The sequence below is a fragment of the Hippocampus guttulatus genome, chromosome 2 (assembly GCF_054856545.1).
Source record: "Hippocampus guttulatus isolate MCC_2025c chromosome 2, RoL_Hgut_1.0, whole genome shotgun sequence".
In the NCBI taxonomy this organism is placed as follows: Eukaryota; Metazoa; Chordata; class Actinopteri; order Syngnathiformes; family Syngnathidae; genus Hippocampus; species Hippocampus guttulatus.
In genome coordinates, this window is record NC_141262.1 from 10,680,480 (window position 1) to 10,704,901 (window position 24,422).

The 24,422-nt window shown below is 41.0% G+C and overlaps 2 protein-coding genes across 4 annotated transcripts in view; one reads left to right on the forward strand and one right to left on the reverse strand.

The window, feature by feature from the left end:
- The first annotated feature begins 2,965 nt into the window (after positions 1 to 2,965).
- On the forward strand, positions 2,966 to 6,945 carry tlx3a (T cell leukemia homeobox 3a). 2 transcript variants are annotated; one of them, XM_086135967.1, is made up of 3 exons: positions 2,966 to 3,573; positions 4,378 to 4,615; positions 5,396 to 6,945. In XM_086135967.1, exons 1-3 carry the CDS (start codon positions 3,168 to 3,170, stop codon positions 5,577 to 5,579), a joined length of 828 nt encoding a protein of 275 aa, XP_085992093.1. In that variant the 5' UTR covers positions 2,966 to 3,167; the 3' UTR covers positions 5,580 to 6,945. The 2 variants fall into 2 exon arrangements, with proteins under 2 accessions (XP_085992093.1, XP_085992103.1); XM_086135977.1 differs by having other exon boundaries at positions 4,381 to 4,615.
- A 246-nt stretch (positions 6,946 to 7,191) lies between these two features.
- Positions 7,192 to 24,422, reverse strand: part of kcnip1a (Kv channel interacting protein 1 a) — a 34,681-nt gene continuing 17,450 nt past the window's right edge. For both annotated transcript variants that reach the window (XM_086135991.1, XM_086135997.1), the window contains exons 2-8: positions 13,832 to 13,956; positions 12,913 to 12,982; positions 12,760 to 12,830; positions 12,588 to 12,695; positions 11,203 to 11,307; positions 9,895 to 9,957; positions 7,192 to 7,944 (exon numbers count right to left, since the gene is read on the reverse strand). In XM_086135991.1, the coding sequence (XP_085992117.1) occupies positions 7,897 to 7,944; positions 9,895 to 9,957; positions 11,203 to 11,307; positions 12,588 to 12,695; positions 12,760 to 12,830; positions 12,913 to 12,982; positions 13,832 to 13,956 (590 nt within the window). In that variant the 3' untranslated portion in view covers positions 7,192 to 7,896. The remainder of the gene's footprint in view (positions 7,945 to 9,894; positions 9,958 to 11,202; positions 11,308 to 12,587; positions 12,696 to 12,759; positions 12,831 to 12,912; positions 12,983 to 13,831; positions 13,957 to 24,422) is intronic.

Genomic DNA, 24,422 nt, shown 5'->3' on the forward strand with positions numbered 1-24,422 from the left:
GCGCCGGTGAAATTGATAACGTTGAGGAGACAAGCAATAAAAACGCAGCCCCCGGGTACCGAGCTGCAGACCATACACACCCCGATTATGCAGATCAAGCGGTAATTTCTCAAACAAATCGCACTCTTTCACTCTTTTGTTGTCGTTTCTTTTGGGGACGTTTGGCGTCATCCTGTCATCTTTTATATTGGCCGCAGTGGGGGAAAAAGAGGATTGATGCATCATGCAAGATGTAATTGATGAATGTCAAAAGAGCAATAAAGTGCTTAATATTGGTTCCTGGTTGCTTCCTTAATAGGAAAAGGCCACCACGATTTGGTTATTTCTTCAATCAAAATTCCTAACAGCAAAACTCTACCTTTTTTACTCTCTAGGATGCACGTGAATATTTCGATGTTCTGGTGTCAATTAATGAGCTGTAATCTTTTATAATCCCAGATTACAACGGATTACATTTTCAAACAGTGGGTGCACGGCAGGTCTGTGCAGGTTTCGCGCCCCTTCAATAAAGCAGTCGTGGCTAAATGTTCCAATTTGTCATTTTTATCACACATTTCATCACCATTCCGTTCATGTTCTGCTCTACATCTACAAAAAAAAAAAGTCGTTGTGCAAATGCTTTCCATTAAATTCTATTGTGCTTTAATGTATCTTTTAGTCACGCGGTCGTGTCACTATTTCGGGTGGAATTGTGTTAGTTAAATGTCACCGAGAGAAACATAAAAATAAACTGATGACAGCTTTTAACAAACCAATTTCTCCCCATCAAAAGCCACCGGTGAGCTCACATATGGCGACTCTTGAGGCGGCCAACACTCACGCACTCAAGTCAGTCTGTCCATATTGCCAAACAAACACCCCGGGCCTCGTCCCAGCTCTTATTTGCTTCACTAGACTGGATATTACAGGAAAGAAGATGTGTTTTATTTATTTATTTTATTGCTGAATGCAAACTTTCTATTCAGATGTCTCTTGGCATGTGCAAAATAAAACGACTTTGCACACGATCGTGCTTTTAAAATAATAATAATAATAATCAGAAGAAGAAGAATATAAAAATTATAATGGCTACATGATGGCTTTTTTGACGTGTCAAAAAAGGCAAAGTATTCTGCAGTTATGATACTGTAAGATTGCATTGGCCAAACCAGCAAACTACTATACCTCTTTAGGTGCATATGCACAATATAATTACATTACAAAATGTAAATTGCCTGTATACAGATAATTAAAAAGCTTGTCGTCATGACTGTGGATGTAGTTTGCAGCATGGTGACCGCACTGATATCTACCCCTCTAAAATAAAGTGGATAGAATACGGAACTGTATATTGAACACCTTTCACTTAATACAGTTCAATGTAAACTACATTCGCAATAATACACATATTCTTCAATTAATACTATGTGCAGCATTTTTAAGTCACAGTCTTGTGCATGCATGTGTAAAACCAAATATTTCATTCCAGGCAATAGCACCACAAAATACCTCTCAGTATGACGTATGTGCAGTTGCACACACTGCAAACAACATTAATAAACATATCTCTCTGGTCAATGAATGGGAAGTTGTGTCATGAGGAATAATGCACAATGCATACCGAGAAGTGTTATTTTTAAGTTTGGGGCAGCGAGTGTATATTGAGGTAGAAAAACCAACCAAATAAAAGCGCATTAGTGGCCAACTCTTTCCAACAGGCACCAAATAAACCCACCTTGTCAATAATTGAACCTTGTGCTTTGTTAGAGTGAAGTAATGGTATCTCCTAAAAAGGCCCCTGCCGCAGCCAAGGGGTGAGCACATTAGTCTGTCCTCGAGACAAGTTGGCGAAAATGTGATTATTGGGCCAATTTGGGCGCAGGTTCCATTGGATGTGAGGGCTCAAGCAGCTTCCAGAGGAGCGAACACTTTATCTGAAGTAGCCCATGGCCGTGCCTTGTCAGCTCACTGAATGTGGCACAAGGCAAGCATATACGAGCACTGTGCCAAGCTCAATGGGTAGGCTGGCAAGTGCATGTCTTTCAAATGAATGGTTTTCAACGTTCTATATGCACAATATGAAGTCATTAAAATATTCCTTCATGGTGTGCGTGACGTTAACAAAATAAACAATAGTCCCGATCATTTGTATAGAATGTCAATAACTATGTAGCAAATCAACCAAGAGTGTTTTTCCACCTTAAAAATGAATTCATGCAAATGCTTCACCTCATTTGGTACGCCATCAAAATGTTCTGTAATAAAAGAGCTGCATATGGAAAATATGCCCATGTTGATTGACACCGAAAAAGATGTATTTATTTTACAATATTCTTATTATAGACAGCTAGAACTGTTCTGCATATCTACGGCTACCTTCTGCATGATTACAAGTGCTGCATTTTGAGCACTTGGCATTGGATAACTGGCACATAAAATATGAGAAACGTCTCTCAATATGATGACGTGCACATGAGGTGCAAACAGCTGCAATATAATCAAGACATCCCTGGTCGTGTCAATCAAAACTTGGCATGAACAACAGGACGCTTGATTTATCATAATTAGATCTTGAAATGACGCTGCAATTTATTCAATATCTGCATGTTACTTTTATAGTAGAAAATGAAACATTGACAGTCAGATTTAAGGGGAAAGGTGCTTGAAATAAAGAAGAAATATGAAATTAAAGCACTTTTTACATGAAGTATTAGTTGCGACCTGCTGCTTCCATATATGCATCACAATGTCTGACATTGACTTGATGGTAATCACTACAGGACATTGAGACTTTGCTTACATAAGGTTGAATGGCGGTTTGTATTATGGGATATATTTCGCCCATCCTGCCAAATTGACGTCCTAACCACATCGACATTCAGTCAGTCATCCCAAACCAGCCAATGAAAGGAGCGGGCGGATAAGGAGAGGAGGAGGAGGATGGAGCTGCCAGACGTCGCGTTTTGGGGGAGGGGGATGAGGAGGATGGAGCACCACAAACGCCCATCAAAGTTTAACAAACGCCACCACAAGACAGCGCGGTCGCTCCAAAGAGGCCTGTTTTACCCGGCGAGCTTGGACGAACCCGACAGACATGGAGACTTCCGCCACTTTGGGACCAGTTTGACCCACTTGTGAGTCCTCCAGACAAAAAAAAAAAAATTATATATTAAACTAGAACCGCCGAGATGGACCAAGCACCGAGTCCTCCTCCTAAGTCGACCCATCACGAGCCCATCAGCTTCGGTATCGATCAGATCCTGGGAGCCGGTACTGAGTCAGACAACGGGTCCGGAAGACATCGCGATGTGAGCGGCGGGGACGGTTACTACAGTTTAACGAGCTCGACCGGGACCAGCGCGCCTTCCTATACGGCTCTGTCCATCTCCCTGTCCGGCGTCATGGCCCCGGTCGAGGCGTCGGGCACGCACGGAGAGAGAAGGAGTGTGGGAAGCCGAGGAGTGATTCGAGTGCCGGCCCACAGACCGGCGACAGCCCCGGGACCGCAAGCTCCGATTCAGAGTGCAGTGCCCGGCTTTGGAGGGCTGTGTTTCCCCTGGATAGGAAACCGGTTCGCTAAGGAAAGGATATCCGGTAGGACAGCGGTTCCATTTGCATACAGGCTATAAATGTCATCACACATATACATTTATGTATTTAGAGCTTGATCATATTTTCAGTTGACTACGAGACTGACACAACATAAACATCATGAATGAGGGCCTGCTCAACTTAATCCACTTCATTTGTTCACTTTCATTAAATTAAAAGGATAGTCCGTGACTCATCCAGGACTTCCTGCTAAATGTTGCACATTTAATGCACTTTAATCACCACAAAGGTATTGAAAAGGTAAATAATTTCATATGTAGTCAAATAGAAACTTAGACGGCTTCATAAACACGTTCTCTATAAAACAAAATGTAAATGAAAACAAACTGTACTTAATTCACTATATCTTAAAAAAACGCCTGCATTAACTGTTGATATTTGAGAGTGTTATTTAGAGGGTGCAGAAAGAATTTGTCTTGGTTAAAGCATTTAAAGCAAAACAAAATACTATGTCAAGATTCAGTACTCAAGATTCAATATGTTTATTCGTCACGTAATAATAAAAAGACAATTGCACCAACTAAATTTTTTGCTAGGTTTCTTTGACGTAATGAAAAAAAAGATTCAAGTATACAGTAAAAGCAATGTAATAAGAGCAATTTTAAAAGCACCCCCCCCCCCCCCCAAAAAAAACACTGTGTTGGAATTCAGAAGTAGTTTGGTCAGTGCACGTATGTAAATGTGCACCACGTGAAAACGTGACAATGTTTGGACATAAATCGTATTTTCGAAGATAAATTGTACTTGTGCTACATAGACTCACTCTGTCTTTCCGTCCTCATCCAGCAGCTCTGGTTCCATTCTCGGTGACACGGCGGATAGGCCACCCGTACCAGAACCGCACGCCCCCCAAAAGGAAAAAGCCCCGCACGTCCTTTTCAAGAGTGCAGATATGCGAGTTGGAGAAACGTTTCCACCGTCAGAAGTACCTGGCCAGTGCCGAGAGAGCCGCCCTGGCCAAGAGCCTCAAAATGACCGACGCCCAGGTCAAAACCTGGTTCCAGAACCGCAGAACCAAGTGGAGGTGTGTTGATATTAGCTCGTTTATGTGTTTGTATTTTTTAAAACCCACGTCCTAAATTGAAAACTAATGGCATTGAGCCATATAAACCCACAGCCAGATTTTATATTTACAATTGCTGGTTCAGTGACCTCGCTGACAATGAACTAAAAGCCACAGTTTGGAATTTTTATTAACTTTCGGGAGTCTGTTTTAAAAAAAGAACGACAATGGCTCTCAGATAATTACAATTTTCACATAAGCGTTACAAAACAAAACCTGAAAAACGTAAAAAACGAACTACTTTTTTTAAATCATGCTCATTTACTACATACTCATAATGCTTATACGCAGCCACAACATGGCATAAGATGGGAGAAGATTCATAGACACACATTTAAAATCTTTAGTGAAAAAAAAATCGATTTTACTGTATGTTGATATAAATGGCAAATAAAGACGTAAAATACATTTATTTTTCTAAATCAATGTTATAAAAACGCGAATATGCATGACGTAAGTTATTTGAACGTATAATTTAAAGTATAATGTTGGAGTTTAATGGGGTTGAAATGTTGGCATCGAATATTTTTTTAAACTGATGGATGGAAGGATAGATAGATCGATAGATAGAAATGTTCCCCAAAACTAATTCAAATATCTTTAACCAAATGTTTACAGTCATACGCTTCACACTAACGATATAATGACTTATCTCGTTCTTTTTTAATGCTGTGAAACTACTTCTTTTTCCCTTTGTCATTATGATCTCCCTTATTAATATTTGATTTGCGCTCGCGTCAGGAGGCAGACGGCGGAAGAGCGGGAGGCGGAGCGCCAGCAGGCCAATCGGCTCATCCTGCAACTGCAGCAGTCCGCCCTGCACAAGTCCCTGGGCGAATCCGCCGTGTCCGACCCGCTGTGTGCTCACAACTCCTCCCTCTACGCCTTGCAGAACCTGCAGCCCTGGGCCGAGGACAGGGAATAGAGACGTGACACCAGGTTTCAAATCGATGGGCGTCATCTGTTATTCCGAATAGGACGACGAGATCCGCTTTTTGGGGCGGGGGGGCCATGTGAGGACTTTAAATCTGCGACTGAACTTTGATTGATGGGAAACTGGTGAGGGGATGGGGGACAGTTGAGCGGTGAAATTGGACCTTGGATATTTTTGCGAGGGTGAGTGACGTCAATCCCGAAGAAAATGGGACTTCATTTTTTCACCTCTGAGACTTTTTCATACATCCCCCAGAAATAAAAGAATCGAAGGGGATAAAAGTGCTCAAAATATTTCATAACATAGTCATTGTCTTCCAATGTGTATTTATCCTTTTTATTAGGGAGATTACATGGCACCAGCCAATAGAATGTGTACAAGTGAGGTATCACTCGATATCTCATGAAATCTCATGAATTTATGAAAAGGTTAACAGCAAATAAGGTAGTCAGACACATGCACTAAAATTTAGTGTGTCCTGTCAACCAAACAAAAATATAATTCACGTAAATGTTTTGAATTGTACTGCACTTAAAGCCTCACTAGAGCTCATTTATCTAAGGTTTTATCCCATTTATTTACAGGGCACCAACACAATCACTTGTATATATGACATTCGGTGCGCCCAAAATGTTACACGGTAAATACAATTAAAGAAATTGAGCAAAGAAGAAGCTGTATGTTGAGTAATAAAGGTGATGCATGTTCAGTGTTTATTTGTCCTTGTAAGGACGTTAATATGTTTTGTGGGCCAAAAAAGGATGTAGGCTACAGTGTTCTTTTTTGTACTTTTATTGTGTGGAGAACGGTATAAATACAAATGTTTTGTGACCAAATTTTAGGTTTCATCATATCATCAAAAGGTTTCAAGACACAACAAGATGATATCCAATGATTTCGCAATTGTTTTTTTAAAAACCGTTTATTGATAAATTTTTCTTTTTCTTCTTCTTTTTTTTTTTTTTTTACAACAATTCGGTGCACGCAAAATCATATGGACTGTTTTTATGTTGTCCATCTCTCATTACTGCTGTCCCCATATCTGGATGAGCTGCCAAACTGTCGCACTGGAGCCTGTTCTCATGAGAATTTAATAGGATTTGTATGAAAAGTTGTGCGGTGAAGTTGAAAATGAAGTCATTTTGGGGGTGGTGGGATGCGTGCTTAAAGCATAGTTTTTATTATGGAAAAAAATTATATAAAAATAATACCCCACCCCTTCTTCATTATCATAAACATTGTGCTGAAATGTGGTGTTGTGTTGTTGCTGGAGAATCCATTTTGGAAAAGTTCAGTTTAAAACTTTTGAATGATTTCCTATTAAATTCTACTGAGAATACAGCCCCCACTGTAGTAACACGGAGTGCAGTGGTTAAATTGATGTTCCCGCCATTCTTTTAAACAACGTCACTGAAACAAAATGGCTTCTGAAATAACAAATCAGTCTCAGCTTTCTTCATCAAGTCACATTTTTAACCTGCCGCCATACATTCGTCGCACCCTCACAGTGAAAGTTTTGGTCAACGACATTGGAAAGTTCAATCTGAAAGGTTCCTCTGTGTCAAACTGTCTATTTAGCTGCACATAATATGAAAATACATGCTCCGACAAATGACATTTTATTAATTAAGCAAACAAAGAGTTCACATTAGGACACACATGCACGTTCCAGAGTTATTCTCCAACTGTGTGCCAGTAAAATCCCCAAAGTTACTGTCCTCTTGCTGACAGGCCAAAGCGTAAATGCAGGTACTCCACGGTAATTTCAACTATGCTGAATGAGGCAGATATACACAGATGAGCAGGAATGATCCCTTAAGGAAGCAGAAACAACAAATAGAACATTTGATTCAGTATTGTTACAACATTGAGACTATCGGACTCCAGACACACTTGGTCAAAAATCGGGTGAACTCTGACGTGACCCCACAGGATATGGCTGCCCTCTTTGTATGGCACACCGACTTAAATAGATCCTTCTACCTGCATGCGTTACAATATTGCTCCTTTTTTGGGGACTGACAAAGAGATTCAAAAAGAGGACAGTTATTATCAAACACTTGTGTGCTCAACCAAAAGTGAGAGACTTGAGTATTTTCACAAAATGCACACTTAACAATGTGACAGAAACAAACAAATCAGATAAAAGTCTGAAGGACTTTTTTCCTGATCCATTGACGTTTTCACCATGTTTCAGTACAACACCTTCCGTATATTTCAGTGACAGTGGCAAGTCACTTTTTTTGATGATATTCTTTCTTTGCCTCACTTCACTCCGATGAGGCCACGAACTTCTCCCACTTGATCTCTAGATAACATTTTCAAAGAGTTGAAGAGACCTCATGATGTTTTCATCCTGTGTCAAGGGAGAGCATGGAGAATTGATGAGTTCTTCATCTGAAGTCATTTTGTTATGCGGCCACCAGAGGGCAGTGTGTACAGGTAAAACATCATAAACGGGCCACGATCTTTCTAAAAAGCCAGCTGCACCGGACATGTTAATATAGAACATCTGGCAACATTTATAGTTGGAAACAATCATAATAACGGAAAAGAATTGTATAGTTTGCGACATGGGATGAAAGAAATACTGGAGGACACGTTATTAGGTACACCTGCACAGTGTAAATTAAGATCCAATACAAGAACTGTTTCTACAGTTTCGTTTCAACAAGTATTAAGCAAACAATATATTTCTTACTTTGGTTCCAACTTGTACTTCTAGGTCATCTAGCAAAACAGAAATCAAACGAACCCCCCCCCCCCCTCCCAAAAAAAAAAATCTGTAAAAGTCAGATGGAGCATACAGATTGGCTTTAAAATGTAATTTAAAATTATGGAGGGAATTAATATTACCGAGCGATTGTCTGTTTGACTTGTAGCCAGTGTAGGTTTTTGAGTAGGGATGTTGATGCTTTTGAACCAGGGTGTTCAACTAATAATGTGGGCAGGCAGCATTTTGGACCAGTTGACGTTTCGGCAATAATATGAGTGGTAGACCAACAGGAAGTCTTCCAAGGCGGATCTGACCGGGGCATCGACAAGGATGGCAGTGTTCTTGGGTGTGAAAGATGCCCTGAGAAATTAATGCATTATGATTTTTTTTCTTTTTTTTTTTTTAATCCAAGGTGTATTTTAAAGAAAGCATGTTACAGAAATGATGTTACGACATCTGTGAAATGCATTAAATTGTGGAATAAATTGCATAATTAATATCAAGGTAAAAAAAAGTCTTACAGGTAGTGTTGTCGTCAAGACCGTGCCAGCCGAGACCAAGACATTATTGAGACTAGAGAGTATCGAGACCGAGATAAGACTTTTGGAGGTTGAGACCAAGACAAGACCAATAACGTATGTCTTTAAAAAATAAAAATAAAAAAACAAGTAAAAAATGAACACAACAAAATGACCAGAATCTTTTTTTTTCATTATGTTTGCAATAGTGATGGGAAAATGAAGCTTCAAATTTACTTCATGAATCAGTTGGATTTTTTTGACTCCTCTGTTCAACATTGGGTGAAAAGTACCTTTGTACAATGACTTGCCATTTTCTAAGCCCCTTTATTTAAATCAATAGTGCCATCATGAACAACTGGTTCGTGAGGCATTCAGAAGCTTCATTTTCCCATCACTATTGGAGAGTGTTCAGCTTACAATTTGCTTGGCAAATGAACTCAATATGGTTTTGGAAGGTAAACTTAATTACGGACGAGTTTGACATTTTTTCAAAATGTGGTGCATCTCCTGTCATCTTCATCCACCACTCTGTGTGCACTCCAGGCAACACTGGGAAGGCAGTGCAGCCCCTGCATTCTGCGTTTCACACTGATCACAGTAGAATTGGCCTGGTTTCAACCAGTCTTGATCAAAAATCCCAAATCCGTCCTGTCTGCGACCGAGATGAGACCGAGTAAAAATGCCTTCGATTCCAAAACGAGATGCAGTCTAAAGACCAAAACCATTCCTCAGAACTAAAACATCAATGACAGGGTCAATCAAAACTAATGATTATATTTTGTGCATCTATTTTATGCATCTCTTATATTAGACCATAATAGTTTGTGCAGCTGCACCTAATGTGGCCTGGGAATGTAAGGAATGTGCATTATAAGAGGAATGGCACAGGTGTGATAATAACATGCAAGAAGGCCCCCTCTGGAACAGTGAGCGAAGCCAAATAGAATTCTGCCATGTGATTGTATTACTCACACCTGCACTGAATGTAAACCAACAACAACAACACCCTTTAACCAAGTTAGCAGCATTCTCAGTCTGCTGTTAAAAAAAGAAATCAAATGTAGCTTACCTCTTGACAAGAATAGATGAATTCATCAATGGTTACTACCCCGTCTCTGTTTTTGTCCATTTTCTGTGGGGAAGAGCACATACCGTATGCTGCCAGGTGACTTGTCAAATACATAAATGCAGTGTGCAAATATTCCCATGTGTATAATTGCTTATTTTTGGATTAAGCAAGAAACATTAGTGGTTAACACATATGCCTCACAGGTCTATGGTCCTGGGATCAAATCCTGGCTCTGCCTTTGCTGTGTGGAGTTTGCATGCTCTCAATATGTTTACGCGGGTTTTCTGCAGGTACTCTGGACCGCACCCCTAGCACATCCACCCGCCCCCTCCACACACACATACATTCCAAAAACACGCAAGTCACTGAAGATTTTAATTGTCCATAGGTGTGACTGTGAGTGTGAATGTTGTTTATGTGCCCAGCATTTGACAGGAAACCAGTCCAGGGTGTATTCTGCTGTTGTGATTATCCTGACAAAATCCAACTCCTATTTTTTTTTTTTTTGGTCATACCATTATTGTAACAGCCATGAGATGTCACCATGTGAACATTGATAAAGTACCAAATACCGTTCACTACAGTGTACAATAAGCTACTATACTGTACTGATACACTGATGATAGAAGGGGCACTTTGCACTCAATCACAAGAACATGTAGATTTGAATCCATCCATCCATCCATCCATTTTCCGAACCGCTTGATCCTCACTAGGGTCGCGGGGGGTGCTGGAGCCTATCCCAGCCGTCTTCGAATCAAAGAATGAAATCTGCTGCAAACATTTTGTCACGCAATTTAATGGTGGTTTGTAGACTAAAAGTACTTTGAAAAAAAGCAACAAAAAAATCCCAGAGGTGAGACCCCAATGATCATTTAATAAGATGAAGATTAAGATAACCTTTATTTGTCCCACACTGGGGAAATTTACAGTCTACAGCAGCAAGATTGTGTGTAGAAAGAAGAAATAAGAAAAACAAAGTGTTTGCATTCACAAAATAAATGTTACAGGTTCAATGTACACCGTTCATGATAAAAAGAACAGGTCTGTCATCCTGAAGTCAAAATGAGCAATTCATATATCATCTTTGGACTTGAAGGTATTAAGGACGTAAAAGAGCAACTCTCACAATCATCATCTGGCAGTACACATGTATGATGTGTTTATTTTATTCTCCAGTCCAAAGTAGCTTCTCTGCGGTATCTACCAATAACATTGTTCACTGTTCTTAACTACATAGTGAGAAAAGTGATTTGGGGATAAGTGACTGAGTATTTTTTATTTGAAAGTTTATTTTAACTTTGTTACCTGAAAGAAGGCATCCACGTGCTGCTTGTGTGCATCTGTTTTCAAGGCGGGGTACGTGTACTTGCCCATCATGTCATAAATGGCTCGGACAATGTCTGTCATCTCCTGTAAAGGACACGCCAAGACAGAAAAAAAAACACGTTGAACACATCAAACACTATTAATGCAAACTGGACACTTTCTTCGGTCCACAATGTCTGATAACAAGAGCTGTAACAAAATGTTGGGTTTCAAAGAGGTAATAATGTTCTGTATTGAGTTACATGCCGTAGCTATAAATTGAACGATAAAAACTATGTTGCCATTGTACCGGAGAACCACTGGAGCAAGATATATTGCTTTGTTCTTACAATTTTTATCTAATTGTCTTGGCGAACACTTTGCAGGTCAGTAGGTACACGCTTGATTCGTTTTTCGCGGTGGTTGACCTTGACTTTAAGTGTGAGCCCAATATGTGAACTTTTGTAACACACTACTGTGACTCAAAAAAGCCTAAGTGAGCTGAACTTGCGCTATAAGGAGGGGTCAGAGGTGGCAAAAGTATTCAAACTGTGTACATCGAGTGGAAGTATTAAGACAGTACTAATTAAAAAAAATAAATCATAGTCGTAATCATAGAAGTACCGATTCAATTGTTTGTCTTATGTAAATGTAAAAAGTATAGATTCTAAGGTGAACAAAGTGAAAATAAATTTTTACTGACAATCAGAATCAGAATCGCCTTTATTGTCATTGTATAGCATACAACGAAATTTGGGTGCCACTCCTTAGTGCATTTCGAAAAAAAAAATTATATGTATAAATGTATCCATCCATCCATTTTCCGAACCGCTTGATCCTCACTAGGGTCGCGGGGGGTGCTGGAGCCTATCCCAGCCGTCTCCGGGCAGTAGGCGGGGGACACCCTGAATCAGTTGCCAGCCAATCGCAGGGCACACAGAGACGAACAACCATCCACGCCCACACTCACACCTAGGGACAATTTAGAGCATCCAATCAGCATGCCATGCATGTTTTTGGAATGTGGGAGGAAACCGGAGCGCCCGGAGAAAACCCACGCAGGCCCGGGGAGAACATGCAAACTCCACACAGGGAGGCCGCAGCTGGAATCGAACCCGGTACCTCTGCACTGTGAAGCCGACGTGCTAACCACTGGACTACCGGGCCGCCCATGTATAAATGTATATAATATAATGTATAAACTTGCATATACTGTAGGCCTCGTACTGAGAAGGGGGGGGGGGGGGATCACTGGACTAAGGTGAGTTATTGATACCTGAAAAAACATCCTATGTACACTGGCTACCAGTACTGTCCTTGTATCAAAGCAACAACTAGCATGAGTGATGTGACCGGCCTGTGTCATTTGGATTAAAACGGCACACCTCTTTGTTGATGTATCCATCTTGGTTGATGTCGTAGAGGTTAAAAGTCCACTGGAGCTTCTCTGTGATGGAGCCCCTCAGCAGGATGGACAGAGCCGTTACAAAGTCCTGGCGGAGGAGAAACAAGCATCACACGAGCTGAAAATCAGGCAAAAGAATCACCGACGTTTACCTCAAACTTTATGATGCCTGATTGTGCCGTGTCAAACGCGTTGAACAAGTAGTGTGCGTAGGTGCTGGCGTCTGCATGAGTGAGCACAAGAACACATGTCATTGAACGAATGTGCTGGTTAGAAAACAATAACGGCACACAACAAAGATCAACCTCCGTGTGGGAAAAATTGGGAGTAGATTTGTTTGAAGGTTTCCTCATTGACAATTCCACTTGGACACTCCTGGAAAACACACACACACACACACAAAAGATCTGTGACAAATAGGGAAAACATGACTGAATACACTTGAGTACAGTTGGGCAAATAATGGGAGGTAACCAAAGCATGGCCTCCATTTTATAAACAAATGGCAAGAGACTTTGGCTGCTGTTTAATTATGTAGTTAAAATCTGATTGTTTACTTCAAGAACATTCCACATGCATTTTGTAAAGAGAAAATTTAATCAAAATACATCTTAATGCGGAAATGTAATTTACTGTGTGTTTTGTTCTAAAGAGCAGCCTCTGGCTGACAGGATTGAACTTTCATTTCTAAGGCATATTTAAATATTTGTGGGATTTCACGCTTGTGCATAATGTTTTTCTAGCATTGCACCATACTGTCACTGGTCACAACTTAAGGTACAACCTCACAATCTAATGACAGCAATTGATCAGGAATGATTGACACTATTGAGGTGGCTGAATTTTACAAATGTTTATTGTTGTTGTTGGAGTTTGCAGTGAGTGAGCTGCATCATGCTGAAAGGTGGTCCGAATATGTAAAATTATTAAATTAAAATAAATACATTTAATTAATACTGGGGAACAATTTTTTTTTTTAATAATCGGCCAATTAATCAGTTGTCGGATTTTTTTTCCTGCCAAATATAATTGGCACTGGCTTCAAACAATCCATATCATTTGGATCCCTCTGTGTCAATCAAGAGCAGTATTATCTTTCAAAAAATCTCGAGACAGAACATTTACTGAATCTCAGTAGAGTACCGGTGTACTTCATGAATGGGCCGATGTATGTCTGTATGTAAGTACTGGTGCTTTCAGTGCTGTATACGTGAAATAACGTACATTCTTGAACCCCCTGTACAACACTTGGAGTTCTCTTTTACTGAAGTTTGTCTGAGCCTCGAGCTGATCGAGGCCTTCCGGTCGATGGCACACCATGGTCATCTCCAGGTCGTCATCAGCGTTGTCTGGTGACACACAAACAAAAGGAAGTAGGTGACACAGGCATTACTTACATCCATAGTTCTTGAAGCCTGTCCCAGGTGACGTTAGGCAAGAGACGGAGAACACCCTGGGATGGTCGCCGGCCAATCACTGGGCACATGTCGACAGCTATTCACTCACGTTTACCCCAATTGATGATTTGAAGTCTTTGATTAACCTAACATAGCCAGAGAAAACCCACACAAGCACAAGGAGAATATGCAAACTCCACACATAGGCCATAGCTGAGATTCAGCCCCACTGCTCCTTACAAAAGAGCTTGTCATGTTTTTTTTCATAGGGAAAACAGCGAAAACAATAATGTTATTTTGTAAACCATATGGTAATAACATAAGCGAATAGAATGTAATAAATGTAACGGTTTGTGCATCATTTTTAATTCCTTGCGGCTTCTTTTGGAGACATTGTATATTCTACATTCAGGAAGTCATAAATGAAAGTGATTTTCACAACTACTATACGCGACGAAGTAAACTTCAAATAATTGTTCTTATTTTGCAGTGGCTAAAGAAAATAAACCTGTGAGTATTGTTTTGCATCAGTCCAACATGTTCCTGCAACATTTCTGTTTGAAATACACACTTTCTGTTTTTATGTTTAGCTTGGCTGTCAACTTAACTGGGCGTGTCACGAAACAATTTGAAGGACATGGGGAAGAGCAGAGAATGAGCCTTGCAAGTGCACAGAGGTTGAGGTCAGTTGAATGGCTCCTCCTCTTATTGGCCCAACATGAACGACTCATTACACTCATCACTGCCAGGGAAATGAGAGAGGACTAACCACCAATGACTCTGACAAAACACACACATGCAGGCCTGTGGCCAATTGTGCTAAAAGCAGATTGAGATCCATTTATCTAGCTATCACTGACAACATAGACTGTTCCCTTGCCAGTGCCAAGTACGGTACTGTATATCGAGTCACATTGCTCAGCAAATTCCAGCGGTGAGTCGTTGAAGCATCTCCATGTTCTGCTTCATTTGAAGGTCACGGGAGGACAAAGTTCAATATGCGCTTTCCGTTCCAGAGACAATTTCACCTCTGCAGTAGGTCCATTAATAAACCTGTCAAACGTCCTTACATTCATACATTTTTATTCCAAGTTACCACAACATGCTGATTTGAGCATTTCTTGAAGGTCAAGCTTGAGACTTTTTAATCATCTCATTGAAAGACCCAAATAGTCTTTTGATGTAAAATGTAAATATAAAGCCAAGTAAATCACTTCTGCACACAGAGATGCATATCTATCTATATATACAAACATAAAGTACCAATGAAAAGTTTGGAAACATCCTCTAATTCAGTGTTTCGTCATTAGTTTCATATTATTATTTTTTTCCTGAATTGCAGCTCAATACTGATGTCATCAACATAATGAAATACTGATGAAGCTGTTTGGGAAAACTAATAAAATATTGAACAAAACAGAATATGTTTTAATACGGTGATCCTTAGAAGTAGGTACACTTTGGCCAAATAACAGCTTTGCACATTTTCTCAGTCAGATTTATGATGTGGATGGTACTTTATGACCTGCGATGACTTTCACTTCATGGCTCTGCATTACCAAGCGTTAATAGCTTGAATTTCCATCCATCCACCCATTATCCAAACCACTTATCCTCTCGAGGGTCACGGGCATATTGGAGCCTATCCCAGCTGTCTTGGGCAATAAGCGGGGTACACCCTGAACTGGTTGCCAGCCAATTGCAGGGCACACATCTCTTGCCCTCTTGATGTGTCTGAGACCATCTGGATTTGAAGGTGTTTCCAAACGTTTGACTGCTATTGTCTATGTAACATATTAGAACAGAATATAGAGTAACATTTTTGAAATACAATACAATACAATACATGCTGATTTATATAGCGCTTTCACAACAGCAATAAATCGTTGCATGTTTAACTAATTATTTTCTTTGCAAAGAAACCATTTCGATCATAACTGAGCTTGATTATTCTTATCGAGACACAATCTGAGCTGTACCTCATAAGAGTTGAAGTCATGGAATGTAGACAAAGCAAGACAACAGACAGTATTACAATCATTTGGATTCATATGTCATTTTTGTATCAGCAATGCCTGCATATACTGTTTTAAGAAGAAATAATCTATCAGAAAACCTGCACTGAGAAAGTTTAAAAAGTAGCCTATATGCGTTTCACGTGGGCTTGATGAAGATAGGCTAAAAGTGGTCTACGTTGACTCACCTTCTACGGAGATGACTCCTAATAAATGCAACATCTTGACTAGCCCACAGCACAGCAAAATGATGGCTATGGCTTGTAAACTATTCTCACGCTGCTGCTCTTTCTCCATGTCGGTCACTTTCCACCCAAGGCTATCAATGTTGTATATTCCACCTTCTCCATCTTTCACAAGCTGTAATGTCCTCGACGTCCAACGTGGCGCCTACTGCAGAACATGTGACTTCTTTTTGACTTAGTTGAATGTTTCTGCACATCTCCCATTACACCGCATGTGCTGCTCATTTGCCGACTTTGGTCCTATCCTAGCAAGTCCCACTCCGTGCCCCCCCCCCCCCCCCCCCTTCTCTATTCCAGTCCGGGTGTCCTTTACTCTTTCGGAGCAAGACTGTAACTTGAGGGTCCAGGCTGAACAAAGTGGACCACTAACAAAATCACCTTGTGCTGGGATGTGTCTGTCTTCCCAAGTGCGGAGGTGTGTTTTGGAGGAGAGCTCACCGTTTGATAAATTGTCTCCATTAAATCCTCATATTTATCCCTAAACAACAACGGGAGGTTGAATTGAGCACAAAATGACTCCTTCTTTGCATACTATAACTAATAACCAAAAATACACCCACCGAGACAAGCATGAGCGCCTTGTGAGCTTGACTTAATTTTGCACGAACTATGCAGTATGCCATGACCATTAAATACCGGTAGAGGGCGGCAGAACTTAACATAAACTCTGCCAAATTTGAAGGGAATATTATTGTGGGAAGGGAAGGGTTGTGATAGCATTGCTGTTTCTTCGTGACATCAAACCCAATCAGAGTAAAATATGCAGCACGTTAAGGGCAAGCGAGCTCCTATTTTTATTGCACTTATTGGCCTCCAAATATTTCCCAAAACAATCACTTGCGAGAAAAGAGATGATGTTGTTGATGTTCTTTTTATTTTTTTTTATGTATGTATGCATGTTTGTTGCCACAATATAGTTATGAGATTCTGATAGAGAAATCTACGAACAAAATTGTATCATGTTTAAAGTTTCGGTTAATTTGGGCATGTCAAGACATACTCAGCGCAGAGGTGTCGGCCGTTTAGGCGGAGGGCCTTTCCTGAGTAATCACGTTAAAGCAAGGGGGGCGAAGGCTAAATTCAATCACAGAGTGGGAATAAACAAATTGGGAACAAAGAGTCGTTGAATACCAAAAGACAGTTTGGGAACAGCTGTCGCGCCCAGGTGGACATTAGTCATCAGCAAAGTCTGTGACTTGTGTATTCGGGTAAATCAGATCATTACCGGGGGGCGCGGGGTGCAAATCTCGGGGGCAGTGTCTTTCTTGTATTTTGCAATAAAAGTTCGAACCGGCGGAGAGGGAGGAGAGAGTGTGATCGCGGAGCAACTAACCGTCGTTCGCTCTCAGAGATCCGCTCCCGCCGATATTGAAGACAATTTTCCTGTGTGCCGAGTCATTTCTTTAACTTTGTCCGAGAAAATCTCTGACAGATTCACACAAAAATCTAATCCGTAACAATGAAATAGGTGCAATCTGCACACACAATAGTCAGTGAGTTTACTATTTATTCCCACTAACACTTCAGAAAAATGTTTGCATTTTTTGCTACAAGCGGCTCTGCCTGAAGTAATACTTATGCCATTTGCAGCAATAAAAGGTTAGTATTTGGCTAGAATTAATTTGGTAACGTTATTATTTTAAAGTGTATATCAGGGGGTGTCAAACTCAGGTCCTGGAGGGCTGCTGCCCTGCATGTTTTCCAAGTCTCCCTGTTGCAACACACCTGATTCAAATGAACTGGTTCAATGTCAGGATTTCGCAGAGCTTGCTGATGATCTGATCATTTGAATCAGCTGTGTTGCAACAGGGAGACTTGGAAAACATGCAGGACAGCGGCCCGCCAGGAACTGAGTTTGACACCGCTGATGTATATTCATTCATTCATTTTCCAATCCGCTTATCCTCACAAGTTTCGCGGGGAGTGCTGTAGCCTATTCCAGCTGTCTTCGGGCAGTAGGCGGGGGACACCCTGAACCGGTTGCCAGCCAATCGCAGCGCACACAGAGACAAACAACCACCCGCGCTCACACTCACACCTAGGGACAATTTGGAGTGTTCAATCAGCCTGCCATGCATGTTTTTGGAATGTGGGAGGAAACCGGAGTACCCGGAGAAAACCCACGTAGGCCCGGGGAGAACATGCAAACTCCACACAGGGAGGCCGGAGCTGGAATCGAACCCGGTACCTCTGCACTGTGAGGTCGACGCACTAACCACTGGTCCACCGGGCCGCCGGTAGTGAATTGTGATTTTCTCAATTTCTGGACAATTCTGTGCATCCAAGCTTCCAACTTTGTAACAACAGTTTGGGGAAGGAACCCACATACTGTATGTATAAATGGAATCAATGCTCCACAGACGCACTAACCACTGGTCCACCGGGATGTATATTGAATAACTTAAGAAACGATAAACAACAATAACAATCATAATGTAGCTCACCACCATGTTCATTAAAAATGTCACTAATGTGAGAATTTTGGACTAGATTGCACAAAGACATACACACGCAGCTGTGCCGAATGCATCTATAGCATTAATACTGAAAGAATGAAGCCATATAATTTCCAGTAAATACTATGAAATAGGTCTCCTTATTTTAAATACTCTCCTACTAAATGATAGAAGGTCCAATTATTCTCAAATAAACTTCATTCTTAAATGACAGCATATATTCATGTTGTGACATTTTTTGTTTGGCTTAATGAAGGTTGTACAGTAGTGGCGACAAACTTCGGTGTGTACAAGTACAGTCAACAGGGGGCTCTGTTGTATCAAGAGAAAGTGTCAATTGATGCTTCACTTCATTTATAGTGGCTGCACTGTCTACAGTTTAATGTTGCATCAAGGGCAGAATTTAATTTAATTTGATAGGCATTCAAACCATGCTCAGCCATATAAATATCTTTTAATAAGGATGGTAAAATACATTCAGGGTTAGCGCTAATGGTCATTTGCCTCTTGGTGTGACCGCTGCGCAGCATGTCTCTCTGGATTTCATGAACAGTGTGTGGCATGGCGGCGTTAATGCACAAGCCTAAGAAAACAGAAGAATTGCTTCACTGTGAATGGAAACGAAAAACATCAGTGTTAATCACTTTGGGGGCTAATGAGCTTAAAGGGTGGTGATCGAGTGTTTGTGCAGTCCTTGGGGGATTGAGCTGCATGAGAAAATGGAATGGAAATGGCAAGGTGAACTATTCTGCGATCGGGGCAGGGCACAAGATTTTAACAATACGTCGTTTCATTTGCAATTGAACTGCACTGCATCATACTGTGTTTGTATTATTTTTGGTTAGCTACATGAGACAAAGAGAAGCCGCTCCAGATCACTACGAACTTCAACAACAAAAACAGTGAGCCTACTTTTCTTTTAAAAGATTTCATCATTGGATGGTGCAGGTAAACTCATGAAGTGGCTGCTGAATGCAGATTCAAAAGTGCATAACAGACTCACAGACATGAATCGTCATGCCTGTTTTATATCAACGATAAAACCCCAGAAATTAATTACAATGCCACCAAGCTCACGGGGCTTTGTTTCTTGTTTTGTGTGACTGCCGATTTAAAATTCAATGGTCTATGACGTAATGTGAGGAAAGCAACACATTGGCCATTTATCCTCTTTCCACATTCTAAGTAATGAATCATTGCAGTGCTCATATCAGGAGTGTCAGTGCAATCACTAACTCATTCATGAATACGACAGGCAAATACAGCGAAATTGTGAACAATTTGGAATGTGATCACGTTTTTGCTACAGCACCATCTTGTCATCGGGGACATTCAAGCAAACATCTTCCACAGGCCTCTATCTTGTCTTTCTAGACCCAACCTCCTGAATGGATTCCGAAACAAACCTAAGCCAAAGCTGCTCTTCCATTTGCTGCAAAAACATTATAAACTGTTGAGTTTACACTGTGACTGAAATCCTGAACTCATTTCATCTGGCACCCGTTAGAGGGATTAAAGTGGCGGCTTGAATGTCAGCAGAGAAAAGGCTGCCTGTCACTTCCCCTGCACAGCTGGCAGACACACCAAAGAAGATCATTTTGTTCAACCTCAGCCGCAAAATTCTTTCCATTTTCTATACTGCTTGACCTCAGCAGGGTCATGGGGAACTGGAGCAAATCCCATCTGACTTTGGGTGCCTAGCGGGGTATACCCTGGATTGGTCACGGTCAATGGCAAGGCACAAAAATAGACACACCACCCATTGACACTCACATTCAAACCTTTGGATACATTTCAATCAAATTAAAGTGCATGTGTTTGGAGTGTGGGAGGGAGCCACAGTGTGTGGTGAGGAAGGGGATGAGACATAAGCACATAAGCATAACATGGAAACTCCACACAGGAAGCCTCTCAAATGTGAAGCAGACATGCGAACCACAACGACACTGTACCGCCAGCTCCAAGATTGATTTCCTTATATCCTCCATCATCTTTTTATTTCGCAGAGGTCGTGGGGTTGAACCTTTCTGTGTGGAGTTTGCATGTTCTCCCTGTGCCTGCGTGGGTTTTCTCCAGATATTCCAGTTTCCTCCCACATTCCAAAAATATGCAGCGCAACACTCTAAATTGTCCCTCGGCACGACTGTGAGCATGAATGGTTGTTCATCTATGTGTGCCCTGCGATTGGCTGGCAACCAGTTCAGGGTGCCCCCCGCCTACTGCCCAAAGACAGCTGGGATAAGCTCCAGCACACCCGTGACCCTCGTGAGGATAAGCGGTTCAGTTAATGGATGGATGGATCTCTCTTTTTCCCCTAACAAAGCTCACAAATCTCTACTATCCTCTTCATTTTCTTCCCTTACTGCCCACTTACTTCTTATGACATTTACATGAAGGGAATTAGCCTAATCTGCAGCACAAGCAGGGATGGAGAAGGTTTGCGCTCACTTATAAGGGTGGATGTGGCTCTCCAAGACATTGGAAGCATATCTTAAAAATAGACTTCAGCTGCAATAGCCCTAATTACAGCATGCAAGAGCTGCAAGCGCGATAACGTTTTACAACGTGATTTTAGGATCTCATCCACAGTTTCATTGTTTACAGTTTCACTGTTGCATGAGCCTAATTTACTGCAAGCCATTCACATATACTGTACTCTCTAGGAGAGACAGCCACTTGCATGCGGTCACACACTCAGCTGTTTTTTTGCAGAGTGTCATTTGTAAAACAAGGTAAAACTGCACCTCCATCTCAGATGGCTCTTACTTGGGAGTAATGATGAAGGTCACTGTCACATGCAATTAATGAGGGGCAAGTCAAAATGAGGCCCCTGACTACACTCACATGAAGCGGCACATTGCCCTCAGCATGACTCTGAATGACCTTCTTACAGACTGACATGACTTATGTGGGTATTCTGAAAAGTAAAAAAAAAAAAAAAGGGACAATCTGAGGTGAAGAATTGCATGGCTGCTAGGCTAAAGCCTGTGCACTTAACACTTAGCAACAACACACTTGGCCATACTTGTTAATTTTCGGCTATAATGATGAAACTTGGATTAAATTAGTTCATCCAAATCAAGTCTCTGGGTGATTTTAGCAGCGTAAATCTTAGCTCCACATAATCTGCATATCAGTGCATAAAAACTCGTTTTGCACAAAGTTGGTTCAAGTAAAATGAAAGTTTGATGGTGTTTCAGATAAATGTAATCTATTCCAGCTGGCTCGGGCACCAGGTGGGGTACATCCTGAAGTGGCCGTCATCCAATCACAGGTCACATATAGACAAACTAGAATTCACAGTCACATGTAATGAACCGTTAAGGATCTTTAATGAAGCCATCATGTATGCTTGGGAAAGTGGGAGTAAACCAACGTATATGGAGAAAACCAACACCTGCGTGGGGAAAATGAACTAAACACAGAAGGCCAGAACTGAGGTTCAAATTTAAAACTCAAAACTGTAAGATAGATGTTCTAACCACTAGATCACCAAGCTGGCCGTTCCAGATGACATCCTGAGTGATTTTCATGGCATCTCAACAAAGGCTGATGTAAACAAGCCCTGCTCAGAGACTTTTGCACACAGGCATCAGAGGGCTGTGGCATCTATGGTAGTAATTGTTGAACCAACACTCGACAGCAGAAATTTTTCAAAATTGCTTCCAAAATGGATTTGGCAAAACACCAAGTGATGTTGGAAAGGGAAGCCTATTGCTTGGCTCAGGCAGAGTACAAAGCACTCGTGGCCTGTCATTGACCTTGACTTTAAAAAAATGTCTGACAGCAGGAGGAGGAACTTCTCATTCCAGAGGCGAATGACAGGGGAAGCCCCCCTTTATTACTCTGGTGAGGGTCACAGGTGAGGTGAGGAAATTCCCTCTGTAACACATCAGGCTGAGATAAACCGAAGGTCACAGATAGCTCTGTCCCTCAAGATACAAGACTAATATTGTCAGGTTTTGCATGATGGTAGGTAGGGGACCCCAAAAAGCAGGAGGAGTGAGCAAAACATTGTAACAAAAACACTTGCAGAAGTACACTGGAAAAACTAACTGAAGTATACAATGCCCTGAAAACCACAGGAAGCCAAAGTAGCAACAAAAAAAAACTATAACAGAAACAAAAATATGACAGGAGCACGCACACCCACACAATGATCGAACAAAGACTGAGAGAACCAAAGCAACTACAGGGAACTAAATCCAAGCAGAGTGGCGAGACAACGAGAAACACCTTGACAAGACACAAAGGGTTGAGGGAGCTGATTGGTTAAACACAAGGGACCTGGATGACGAGAACAGCTGGTGGAGACAAAAAAGGGCACATGAGGGAACAAAACCAAATAGAACTGAAACAAAACATAACCAATATACCCCAATGTACAAAGTAAATGTTTGTATTTGTTTTGGGTCTTCATGTGGACCGAGCCGCGAAAAACATCTTATTGTTGTATAAAGCCAAGTGTCAAACTCAAGGCCCGGGGGCCAAATCTGGTCCACCACATCATTATATATGGCCCCATGATCATTTCTAAAATATGTACCAAAATGTCAAATTGCCAGGTGTAATAATAACATGGAGATTTTGCAATAATTTTTGGCCCCTGTTTACACTCATTTGAAATAAGTGAACAAACAACAAATATATCGTTGACTGATTTCAAAACTAGTAATCCATCAATTTGTTGTTTACAATTATTAATACGATGTGATGATTAAACATCAATTCAGCCCTCTGAGGGAAGATGTAACTCAAAAGAGGCCTGCGACAAAAATGAGTTTGACCGCCCTTTTATAAAGTATGACTACTAAGAGGTTCATTCCTCGTATTGTATCCCTGAAGTTACACAGGTAACAACAACATCCCTCATTCACTCAGATATGAGTCATATCTATCTATCCATCCATCCATCCATCAATCTATATATCAATGCATTCTCAGAGTGCAGTCTTTGAGATCCCCAATCCGGCCTGTTTTATATCTTCCAGGATCATTATCAGGGTTGTCAGAGCTTGCTGATGAGCTGACCATTTGAATTACAGTAGGTGCATTGGAAAAGGGAGGGATAGACAGTAAAAGAGGCTCGGTAGAGGCAGTTGAGGAGTGGACTTGGGCAAGCCTTCCTGATACCAAATCACTCTAGCAATAATCAATACCATGAGTGTGATTCATGTCTGTAAGGGCCTATATTAACTTTTATTCATAAAAATGCACTTGGATGGATGGAGTTTAACATAGGACACATACACAACAGTTGCTGCACACTAAAAACAGTCACTGTATGTGCAAAAGAACATAAATTGGTTTATTTTTAACCCAGCCATTCGATTGCTGCAGCACCATCCCAACAATAGTTTATTTGATCCAGCAGGAGAGGTTGATCAATTTAACTCAAAATATGACTTGAATATTGCTGGGGAACAATTTGAAAATGCAGGCTTATTAAAAACTAAAATTGGCATTGAGATGCTATGATTGCTGAATTTTGATCTCGCTAAAAAATGACGCACTTCATAACCTGTTACTTGTAAATAAAGCCATCTCCATCTTAGTCACGTCAGTCTAGCTTCTTTGGGACCGTGAAAAAAACAATCCAACATTTTTTACTGTGTGGGTCCCAATGGGAGGGAAATGACGTGATGACTTAATAAGCACTCAGAGCAGCTAATGGGAGCGTGGGTGATGAAGAAAGGGAGCAA